Raw genomic sequence first — 12,909 nt, forward strand, 5'->3', positions numbered from 1 at the left:
ATCCAGCTTAATGCAGCACGAACATTGACGGAATGACCTTGAGGACTTATAACTTTGTATACGAAACCTCGTCTTCCTGTAGAGCTCAACGAGTTACATTCCCTGTACAAGAGATATAGTACGATCAGAGTTGCTTAATATCAATCATGTCAGCTAATGGCTGATTGTCTAAAACTATCACTATCACTTGCGAACACTTTGATTTGACAACCAACAGCAGTGATGCGACATCGCACTCTAGATCATAATCACTGCGGAATAAGTGATCACGTGGTAATTATCCATGCGATTACTGTTTTTCAGTGACCAAAAAATAGTCAACCTATCTGCAACACTGTCAAATAATATCGTACTAATGAATTGCCATTTTAACTAATTAATTTAAGGCTAAATTTAACCCATCAGTGATATCCATAGTCTATCACCATCAAAGCACTTGTGATGGAGTAGACAGCATGATATTGATATGATTTAGATTGATCCGAATTGTATCGCAGTTGGCCTGTACAAATCAGCAAATTTTAAGCGTTGATAGTGCAGCGAGCAACTCTGGGTACGATACAAATGTAATTAGGGTGATGTGCTAGTATCCATCGTATTAAGCTTTGACCAGTCAGTGAGAACCTGCAATTTTCCCAGTATTGCAGTGAATGATACTGATACAAACCGATGCCAAACAATAATCCAATGAAAGTGTATCTTGCAGTATTCTCAATTCGTCGTATCATTTTCATTTCTGTTGCAATCAGTTTTCAGATTCGTCTCACAACTTACGGCTCACTGTGGAATAGTGAGTGGTCAAAATACAACATATCAACGTTATTATAGAATGTTTTAATAGAACAGGGGGTATCAGCCTTTTTGGCTTGCGGAGCACTTTTTGAGACAAAAATGTTGCGCGGAGCACCTGTTCTTTATCACCACTCTGATTGAATTCTGGACTTATTTACAACCTTTACTCGATTTTATAATTCCAACGGAAATTGTCCAAACCAAACCTGAAATTGTCGAAACCACAAATCTGGAAATGCAAATATTCGAATAAGCTGAAAACTAGATTTTTCTTGTTGTTGGTGAATAATCGTTAGTTTTTAACTCAAACGGATGTTGGGTTCATCAGAGGATCCCCTCTACAGGCAGCTTCATTTTTCACCGCTAAAACAATTTCAAATCGCGATAACTTTTTTGTTTCTCTATATTTTTGCACCATTTTTTTGCAAGCCATCATAAAACTCTTCTAGTTTAAGAATATGTGTCTATATTAATAATTGATCATCTGAATCCAGAGATATTCTCAAACTCCTTGGGGGACTGACGTGTTGCCATAACTGACGTTAATATCTCAGGCTACAGAATTTTTATCGTATTTAAATATTCACTTCATGGAATGATACAGTAATGCAAGCATGTTGTGAAAAAATGAAGCAATTTGGTGCAGCCGTCTTTGAGTAATAAGCACTTATGTTTCTGGTACCACGCTGGACAAATAAAGGTCTTGAAAACTCCAAAAACCCTCATATCGTAATTTTTAGATTTCTTCAAGAATACTGAACCGATTTGTATGATTTTTTTCAGAGTAGCTCCTTATTACCTGGCATTGTATAGTACACATAATATTTTTGATCAATTGATCAAAAACATAATGGCCGCCAAAGAAATTATATATGGAGAATGTCGGTCCCCCAAGGAACATCGGAATGTCTTCAAAACTAGATCATCAATGATTAACATCGACACTGATTCTTAAACTAGAAGAGTTTTTTGAGATCTAGTGAAAAAATGGTACAAAAAAGTCAAGTAGCAAAAAAGTTATCGCGATTTGAATATTTTTAGCGGTAAAAAATGAAGCTGCCGGTAGAGGGGTTAAATAAAGCACAAGCACCGACATAAGAGCTACAAAAAATCTATGACTCACACAGAGCAATAATCATAAATCTTGTCTCATCTTTTTTGGCTCACTGTCATTATTATTATGGATTTTTATACACTTCGCATGTAAAAACGCACCGCAGTAATAGATACAAATATGTGCGTGTACATTCAAGAAATTTCATTAAATAAATTGCGTTATTCTGGAGAATTGCAGAAGTGTCAACATATTATCCATTCATGTAGTAAAATTGTATATTATTTTGAAAGAATTCCACCAGCACTATGACAAATGCGAATATAGCCCAAATTACAATTTATTTTCAATAATATCATTGAATCGTGCGATAAATACGACTGAGAGTGTTTTAACTTTTTGTCTGTGGTGTTGGTGTGTATATTGATCTTTCTGCGTCAACTATTTATAGTTACGTTCCCTCTTTTCTATAAACTCTGTTCTCTGTAGGGCGTTAGATTTGTTAAGCATTCTGTACAAGATTGTTAATGGTCTCAACATAATCAAAATGTTCCTTACGAGCTGAGTCTATGAGTTTCCTAGCTGTACCCTGGAGAAACCTTAGGGAATTATTGGTTCTTAGCGGACTTTTCAGAAATTTTATCCAATTCATGAGGAAATCTGAAGATTCCAAGTGAACACTGAGGGATTCCTGAGGAATCCTTATAATGTATAATTTGTTATGGGGGATTATGTCCAAAATATGTTTCCAGAGGAATTTGAGGTGAGGTAGTGGTACCCTAATAATAATAAACTTTTTTTTTTTATTATTGGAGACTTGAGAATTTCCCTCCTAGAAAAATCCTTAGCAAGATTTTGAGAACTCTATGCGAGATATTACGGATGCCTAGCAAGATGTTTCAGAGCTCAAGCGATTTTCTGTAGATTTTTTTATGAGAACCTGAAGATTCCTATCAGGTTCTTGAGGTTTCATAACAGGATCCTGTAAATTTCAGTTGATTTCATAAGGTAGATGTAAAGCATATAATTGAAAACTAATTAATTGAAAATTATTTCAAGTTGAAATTAAATTCTACAAAATTACAAGTCGCATTTATGCATCATCTCATGTTTTTGTTTGCCCTTTTGTTTGCAGTCAACCATTCATTATAGAATGCTTTACTTTATCAGAAACATAAATTAAAGAGCAATTCTAAACTTACCGAATTTTATCAAATTTTACGCTAAAGTCCAAAAGTTAAACTGGTTTTAAATGTTCGTAAAATTAGAAAAAAAAGCTCATGCCGTTTTGCAATAGGTACCCAGCACTTAAGTTTCGTAAATACGTCTGTTTGAGAAAAATCTTATTCTTGGCGCACCGCAGGCAAAAAGGGATAGGTACACTGAACCAAGAAATATCATAGAAAATATTAAAAACCTCACATACCCTTGCGATAATTGAAATCCTATTCATTTCATGTGCATCCAGTGATATTCATTAAGAGAACACATAAAGTTCATTATGATATTTCTTACCATTCATTTGCCAACACTGTGGATTCTATATTACATAAAGTCATGTATGCCATACGATGAATGTTATGTGATTTTCCGATGTGAAAATTCAGTCTTATTATTTTCGTATTTAATTCGTACTTTCGTTATGGCGAATTTGGCTCTGATAATTTTATTGTGATTGATTTAAGTCAGTTTACATTATAAGAGACATGAATTGGAACTGTGAAATAGGAGTAAGTAAAATATTCATAACACAAATTGAACGTAAATGAAATTTGGAATTAAATTTACAGGAAACATCACTTTGGAACAAGAACGAAAGTTTTAAGTTATAATTATATCAATTCAAGTGGTTGGCTATGCAATGTAATTGATAATTTATTGAATAAATGGTGTTTCAATTATAATTATATTGTTAATTCTACTTAAAAATTGAAATGAAATTGTCGCAAATTCATTACACTATCATATAAAAACCATTGACAATATTAATATGTGTCATCTGAATATAACATAACATTCATTGGCAACATACAATGGTTCATATCTTCAATTTGCATGAAGTGTATGTGTTTTATCAGATGAATCTAATTAAAACGAAATCTCACAAGTTTATGTGATAAATTGATTAGCGTTATGTGAGAAGTTATATGGAAAAAACTATATTTGTTTTCAGATAAATCGGACATGATCACTTAGTTCAGTGTAGGAGCTTTCTCTGTGGAGAATGTTTGCGCGCCTAGGTTGAAAGCTTCCGAGAAGATGGGGAGAAAAGGAACTGTTCAGTCTACGAGAAGAAAAAGGGCAATTGAGGTGCAAACAAGATCTCACATGTAACAGTCCACTAATAGGCTTCGCGGAGTGATGTTCTCGCGAAGAAATCGCAATTAATAAAGTTAAAGTGACTAGAAAAATCAACCCACGCGTTTCAGTGCAATTTAAATCGAATCTGGTGAAAACCCCAAATCCCCTGAGCTGCCATCGGGACAACGTCTTTATAAGAAAAAAAAATTTTTTTTTTCGTGTTCTTACATAGTTTTAAGAAAATGTCTAGTTCTTGAATAAAGGTCACTTATGCGATTATTGATTCTACAAGACCCTTTTATAAAAAAATATACATTAAGCTTCTAAAAATAATTGAAGACAGTGTTGACCAGGCTCATTTCCCCGAAATTCGAATTGTGAAGCCATGAACTGTTATAACTGTGCGTTGTATTCCTGAGATGGAGGGAGAGGTGGTTGGGCTTGAGTGTTCCACATAGGATCCGACAGTTTCGATCTCGGTGGGCCGCAATTCAAGTTTCGGTGAAATGATTCGCTCTCACTCACTCACTCATTTCATTTCACCGAAACTTGAATTGTGGCTCTCTGGGATCAAAATTGATCGATTTTGTGTGCAGTACTCAAGCTTAACCATCTGCTTTTCTATCTTAAGAGAATAGAGCATGGTTGTAGTAGTTCGTGGCTTCGTAGTTCGGAAAATGTTATTTTCGGGGAAATGAGTCTGAACAACACTGATTGAAGACGTTAAGGCGTAAAAACGCCACCAAAAAAAGAAACGTTTGCCAGAATTAACATTACGGGGCTATAGATTCATAGCAAAGTATAACCCTTCGGAAAAATGCTTTGAACCTTTTCGAAGTCTCGATGCCTTATGATTCCATACAGATGATGTATTAACATTGCAATGATGTTTTCAAAACCAACAGTTGAAAAATAAAATTTGAAATATGGGTTCCGATTTTGGCAACTGAAAATTTCAACTTTGTTGCCAAAAACGGAATCCCACTGTATAAGGCGGCATCCATTTATTACGTAACGCTGAAATTTAAAATTTTTGGTGACTCTGTAACAATTTTTTTATGAAACATTTTAAATTTTTGTATAAGCCGTAACGATTGAGCCTACTCCCCCCTACCCCTAAGACGTTACGTAATTTGTGGACGGCGCGTAAGGGCTTACTTCCAATGATCGACTTCTCCTTGGAATTGCTTTCTTCGTTAAGTTGTTCGATAACGATACCAGAGCGTAATAAAATGTAGTTCACGCAACAACTTGCAGAATGATGATTTTACAACGATTCGCGTACAACATTTTTTGCAATTTCATGGAAGACCACTTGAAAGTATGCATGCACCACTATTTTGCTATTTCTGAAAATTGTTGTGTAAAGATTCATTACGCAACTCAACGCGTTATAGCAGTTTTTCATTTATGGAACGGCTGCTTTCCTGCACTGCATTCTGCAGTGTTGAAATAGCCATTACGCTACGCTAGTTAATTATACAATTGTTTAGAGTTTCGATATGAATCATTTTACTGAAATTTGCAGGAATTGCAAAATAATGACGAATGCATACTGATATAATTGCTGATATCCTCAAAAGGTCTTCAACGAAATAGCAAAATAGTAGTTTACGGAACAAGTTGCAGAATTATGATTTTAATAGCACGAGTCGTAAATTGTTGTGTTACGATTCATTACGCATTTCAAAACAGTTGCGTAATGAGAAAGCGTTGTGTAATGAATCATTGCAGAACTGGTTTCAGTTGCGTAATGACTGCATACTTCAGTGCAGAAAAGTAGGCCGTTTCATGGCAGATTGGCGTGATGAAAAATAGCCTATTACAGTAATTGCAAAATAAATTGTAAGCAACTCGTTGAACTACTTGAATTTAACAGCACTTGTTGTAATTATCTGTTTCGGCAAACCTCATTGGTTAAACTACTGTTTTGCAATTCCGTAGCATATCAGTCTACTTTTTATCAAAAGAATGAACATAACGGCTTACTTTTCCCACCAACAAGAGCAGTACCTCCTAGATATGTTGTGAAATGTTTGGTAGATGTGTTCACAATTTTCTGTTTAAAACTTTTGTGACTATTATTTTTTTATCCTGTTCCTTCTTGAAAAAAAACCCACTTTCAATCAACATATAAAAAACTATTAAATCTATTCCTATCGTTGCAAAAATATCTAGAATTCAAACAGTTCGATAAAAACTTTTCAATCTTTTCTTTTCGTTGCAAAAATGTCTAGAATTGAAACTATACCGAAAAAATGTACTCGCAATGGCACAGATTGACGTTATATAATTGAATTCGAATTTTATCGTTTTTGTTCCAAGTTCTCTCCACAGCTTCTGCTTGTTCTACATCTACATAGACCTAGCTAACTATGTACATACTCACCTACAACTTTCAGCTCGACGAACACCGACTGCACCGGATGCACCGACAGTTGGCATTCGTACAGGCCCTGGTCCTCGTCCCGAACGGCCTTGATCCGCAGCGCCCAGTGGCCCATGTGCCGGATATGGTGCACCAGGAAGCGCTCGTCACTGCTGTATGTCGAAAGTCCCACGGTTAGCAGTTGGAAGTCCCTCCGTCGCACCCAGGATACCTGCCAAAGGGGTGGGGGAAAGGAATTGAAATCAGAAAATCAAACCGAGACTAGACCTGTGCGTCGGTGTGACGGAAAATCATTCGGTGGCGGCTTCGTAACACGGCGGCGCACAGGTCTAACCCGGTACAAACACCCACACAGAACTTCACGGAGCTACGCAATGAGGGGTAGGCAGCGGTAGAAGCGGGGGAAAGCTGTTTGTTTGTCTTTTGCTTGTTGGATTGTGAATTGTCGCGAACTAATGCTTACCAGGGCGGAAGTTTGTGTCAGTACGGTGCACGGCAGAAGCGCAGTGCCGCCCTTTTGTGCCGTGACTTTGGTATTGTTTCGGGTTGCAAAATATGCCTGTGACATTGCCGGCGCCAGGTAGTTGTCTGACAGGGAGCTGGGATCTGAAAAGACATGATGAAAAAGTTACATTGTTATTGTAGGGAATGGCATACGAACAGGTTGATACCCACATAACTTCTGATCAAAAATAAAAGTGTATGTACACTACCGGAAAAGGCGTCAGAAAAAGTGAATTATCATTTAATTAGATTCCCACATAAAACAAATGCTGTTTATTTGAAATCTTCAAGTAGACATGTTGTCACGATGAGAGGGGTTCCAATAAATTGATCAGAATAAGTTAAGTGTCTAGGCCTCATGCTAGATAAAAATTTAACTTTCAAAAATCACATTGAGAATACCGTTTTGACTCATATTCCAAACACTTAAGGCCAACAGTGACTTCAGAAGCATCTGATAGACATAAATTAGCTGATATTTGTGAACATTTTAATTTCTTTGCAAAGTCTAACCGTTAGCTGTTGGGTGTACTGATAAAAATGTTTATTTAAACTTGTTTAGTATTGTTTTTACGTAAAAGTATGGAACAACATTTTGACTCAAATGCCGAACACTGCGTTCATTCTGTCTCATATTCCGAACACCTTGATTCAAATTCCGAACAGCACGAATAAATCATATTCAAAAGAATAATTTCGCAAATAAATTTATCTGTGCTAGTTTATCTGGTCTCGAGTTAGAGAATCATCACTACTCCCGAGGTATAAAATTGATTGGAAGACGTTAAAATTGAACTGCAATTGACTGCCATTTCCTGGTAATTTGATGACATATTTCAGCGAAACATTTCAACCTAATCCGGAATTTGAGACAAAACGGTATTCAAGCCAAATCTATAAATTGTCTGTACCCACTTATGCTTGGCTCAGTGAAACTGGAGTAACTCAGGAATTTCTTAAGCTTTGATTACGCAGTGCGTGCAATGCATGAACATATGTTGCATATGTTGCAAGTTGCACGAATATTAGCGCGAACTGTGTAATATGTGCACGAACTACTTGCAAACATTTTGTAGGAACAAATTCGTGCATTCAAACATGTTGGTTCGTCGAACTTGCGTTGCATAGCAACCGTAGAAAGTTATTATTATCATTATTATTATCGTCCTGGTAGGATTGATAATGAAAGCATTGGTGTTGGAAGAAAATTTCTCCAAAGGTTGTTACAGAGATTTTTCCAGATTTTTTTTTTTTTTGAAGATTCCTTATGTGATCCATACAATGAATAAGACAGAAATTCCTTCTCAAAGAAGTTTTGAATGCAACCAGATTTTTTTCAGTCCGGATCAGATAGGTATCAGGTATCAGAAGGCCGGCTCCAAAGGCACGTTCCCCACCAGTTGGGAGATTTGTGCCATCGCCATATTTGAGCCTATTTCATCATCTACCCGATGGGAGAGGAAAGGGAAGGGAAAGATGGGAGGAAATAGGAGTGGGGTCCCTTGAAGAGGGAAGATCGCATAAGCGATATGAGAGCATGTAGCTCCATAGCACAATGGGTTCGAATAGCGCCCTAAAAAGGGCACTGCAAAACGCATGAGCGCAAAGAGAGCCTATAGCTCATTACCACAGCGGGTTAAGAATAACAGAATATCCTGAAGATTCAGGCTTCTGAATTCAGTTTCACTTAATAAGTGTTTACCAAGTAATTGGAATCGCATTTGCGAAAAAACTGGACAGTTACATATCAGGTGATACGAAGTTCCATAATCGGAGTCACAACTATGACACACAAATGAGTCAGCACGCTGAATATTTGCCATGTAATAGTTGAGTCGGCAGTGGCCTGTCAACGCTCTGACCAAGAGACTGCATTTCTGCTTTGACAGATTTGTTAAATACTTCGCCACCCTTGGAGATGGCTCAGTTATGTACAATTTTGTTTGACGACACGACTCCAAACTATTCCAATATTGCTTGTGCTGAGTTGCCGCCCTAGAATTAATCTGAAGCTTCACCCAGCACTTCGAAATTGGAATAGCCGGCTCAGGGCCAATGAAGTCATGCGATGCTCCATCGCGAGCTAGCTCATCAGCCAATTCATTTCCAGCGATGGAAGAATGGCCAGGTACCCATACAAGGTTTACAGAGTTGACTGAATTCAGTTCCTCAATTTGAGTTCGACATGCGATAACAAGCTTCGACCTTGAGTTGGCCGAAGCGAGAGCTTTTATAGCTGACTATCTGAACAGAAGTATATGACTTTACCAATTACGCGCTGTTGAAGTGCTGATTGCACTCCACACATAAGAGCAAATATTTCCGCCTGAAAAACGGTGCAGTTTCTACCAAGTGAGTAAAACTGATTCAGCCTTAGCTCACGAGAATATACTCCTGCACCAGCTCTACCTTCAAGAAGGGAGCCATCAGTGTAACATACTATTGTTTGATATACTTCTTTCCAAATAGCCAGACGTCCACTCTTCCCGTGAAGAAAATTGTGTGGTAAATGTCCTGCAAGAAAAGTGACAAGCAATTGTCAGATCACTTGGAGCAAGGACAATTTTGTCCCAATTCATCAAAAGTGGAAACAACGAAGTGTGTAGATCTACGATTCACTGGATTTTTCTCCAGTAGATCCAGTACCCATAAACGGTAAGAGCAAGAAAGTGCTTCTTGTTTAAGATATATGTGTAGTGGCGCAACGTCGAAAATGGCCTCAAGCGCTGCTGTGGGAGTTGTAGAGAACGCACCAGACATCGCCATCAAGCACATCCTTTGGAGATGGCCCAATTTTGATTGGATTGTTCTCACTTCGCCCTTTTGCCACCACACAAGACATCCATATGCCAATATTGGTCGAACAACTGTTGTGTAAATCCATTTGATATATTTGGGTTTGAGGCCCCAAGTTTTACCAAAGGTTCGCCGGCATAAACCGAAGGCCATGCAAGCTTTTTTGACTCTGAAATCAATGTGAGGTGTCCATGAAAGTTTGGAATCTAGAATGACTCCGACATACTTTACTTGATCAGTCACATTAATCTCAGTGCCAAAAAGACGTAAAGGTCGAATTCCATCGCGGTTTCGTCTTTCCGTAAAAAGAACAATAGATGTTTTATTCGGATTAACCGAAAGACCATATTGGCGACACCAACTCTCGACTACCTGAAGAGCACTTTGCATCAGGTCGAATAGGGTGCTTATGCACATACCAACTTCTTCTTCTTCTTTCTGGCATTACGTCCCAACTGGGACAGAGCCTGCATCTCAGATTAGTGTTCTTATGAGCACTTCCACAGTTATTAACTGAGAGCTTACTGTGCCAATGACCATTTTTGCATGCGTATATCGTGTGGCAGGGACGAAGATACTCTTTGCCCTGGGAAGTCGAGAAAATTTCCAACCCGAAAAGGTCCTCGACCGGTGGGACTCGAACCCACAACCCTCAGCTTGGTCTTGCTGAATAGCTGCACGTTTACCGCTACGGCTATATGGGCACATACCAACTATCAGAGCTAGATAGTCGTCGGCAAATCCATAAGTTGGAAAACCGCAATTATTGAGTTGCCTCAATAGCGTATCTGCTACGAGATTCCACAAAAGTGGTGACAAGACTCCCCCTTGGGGGCATCCGCAAACACTCAATTTTCGAATCGCTGCTTGACGCAATGTCGAGAAGAGATGTCGGTTTTTGAGCATTTGATGAATCCAATTGGTAATCATTGTAGGTAGCCCATGGTTTCGTGCGGCTTCCAATATGGCATCGAAAGACACGTTATCAAAGGCACCCTCAATATCCAAAAAACACCCAAGCAGGATTGCTTTTGAGCGAATGCTTTCTCGATATCGTATACAACTTTGTGTAAAAGAGTCACAGTGGACTTTCCAGATTGGTAAGCATGTTGATTCACCTGAAGAGGCATGTTTGCCAAATAAACATCACGGATGTGATGATCGATAATGCGTTCCAGACATTTCAGAAGAAAAGAGGTCAGACTGATTGGTCTAAAACTCTTCGCTTCTTCATACGACGCACGTCCTCCTTTCGGGATAAACTTTACAGTAATATCACGCCAGGATCTGAGAATATACCCGGTAGCAAAACTGCTTACAAGTAGTTTTTTCAAAACATGTTTGATAAACTCAAACCCCTTTTGGAGCAGAACAGGATAAATCCCATCCGCTCCTGGAGATTTGAAAGGAGCAAAACTATTAAGTGCCCATTGAATCGATTCAATAGTTACGATACTGCGAGCCGAGGCCAGAGACTCGTAACTACATGAAAAGACATTTGGTTCATCCGTAGATGCTATGTCCACACATCCGGGGAAGTGTGTATTGAATAAACATTCTAAAACTTCTTCATCGGAAGAAGTAAAGTCACCATTAGGTAAGCGAATTTCGTTCACTTGGAAATCCTTAGATTTCGCAAGGATTTTGTTCAGCCGACTGACTTCACTCAAACTGGAAACATTTGTACAAAGGTTTTTCCAGCCGGATCGTTCAGCAGAACGAAGAGCCTTTTTGTAAGCCTTGCGAGCCAACTTGAACGACTCTGATCCAGCTGAACGGCGTCTGTTCCAACTCATTCTACATTGTTTCCTGAGTCTAGTCAGATCGGAATTCTTGTAGTCTTTACAGACCGCAGAGGACATGCTTCTTCAAAAGCTTCAATAATGTAGGCTGTTGTAGTATCAACGGCATCATCCAGATCACTTGGATTTTCAATGGACGGAGAATATCCATGAAATTTGGTCGCAACCAATTGGCTTGTTTAGGGATATCCTGTTTTTTACATATTCTGATTCTATGTTAAAAACTGAGCCAGAATCCAAAGTTCCATAATTTTCCGTGCCCTAAAACTATCTTTAAAACCCATTTGAACTTAGTATGAAAATCGCGTTTGAATCACCCCTCGGCAAATTTTACTTCGGGATGAACTGTCATTATGTAAATTGAATTGTCATGGAGTCGACGGAATGAAATTTGTTTTAATCATTTACTATATCAAAATTAAGATATTAAAGCGCAGTAAAATCGTGTTACACTTAAAAAAACGTGCTCTTTTTATCAAGCTACAAAAAACCGTGAATTTGTTATCACTAAACAACCCAATTCAATATAGAGTTCCCAGTTTGTTGACCGGGGATTCCTAAAACGCAAAGTCTGCGCAGTTACATTTGAATGTTCAAAGAAGATGTAGCGATGATCAGATAATGATTCCTCATCTGATACATGCCAATTCGTCAACTCGTGACTGATTCTATTCGAGCAGAGCGTTATGTCTAACACTTCTTCTCTATTAGAAACCATGAAGGTTGGGCGGTTGCCTATGTTAAATAATCCAAGGTCTGTACTACTTAAGTATTCCATCAGACTGGAGCCTCTCAAATTGATATCTGAGCTGCCCCAGATGATGTGATGAGCATTGGCATCACTGCCCACAATCAGCGGAAGGCCTTTTGTTACGCAATGTGCGACAACTCGTTTGAAGTCATCCGTTGGGGATGGTTCATCATGTGGTAAATATACCGAACAATAGACGTATTTCCTGTTGAGGTCACCAACAGAAACATCGATTGTGACAGCACATACATCTCTGGTAGTTAACTCAGAAATGAGTGTAGCAACGATTGCTTTATTAACGAGCACGCATGCGCGGGGCATGGCGCGCGAGTTTGCTATCTCAAGTTTCTGCAAAGGTTGTTACAGAGATTTTTCCAGATTTTTTTTGAAGATTCCTTGTGTGATCCATACAATGAATAAGACAGAAATTCCTTTTCAAAGAAGTTTTGAATGCAACCAGATTTTTTTTAGTCCGGATCAGATGGGGCTCGAGGAGCACCTTCAGCTTTTTCTCCTGAAA

At 38.4% G+C, this 12,909-nt stretch overlaps 1 protein-coding gene across 3 annotated transcripts in view; it reads right to left on the reverse strand.

The window, feature by feature from the left end:
- LOC5567760 (TSC22 domain family protein 1) overlaps nucleotides 1-12,909 on the reverse strand; it is a 303,514-nt gene that overhangs the window by 33,139 nt on the left and 257,466 nt on the right. For all 3 annotated transcript variants that reach the window (XM_021845523.1, XM_021845524.1, XM_021845522.1), the window contains 2 exons: nucleotides 7,000-7,142; nucleotides 6,537-6,747 (listed from right to left, as the gene is read on the reverse strand). In XM_021845523.1, coding sequence (XP_021701215.1) covers nucleotides 6,537-6,747; nucleotides 7,000-7,142 — 354 coding nt within the window. The remainder of the gene's footprint in view (nucleotides 1-6,536; nucleotides 6,748-6,999; nucleotides 7,143-12,909) is intronic.

This window comes from Aedes aegypti, chromosome 2, assembly GCF_002204515.2.
Source record: "Aedes aegypti strain LVP_AGWG chromosome 2, AaegL5.0 Primary Assembly, whole genome shotgun sequence".
Classification (NCBI taxonomy): Eukaryota; Metazoa; Arthropoda; class Insecta; order Diptera; family Culicidae; genus Aedes; species Aedes aegypti.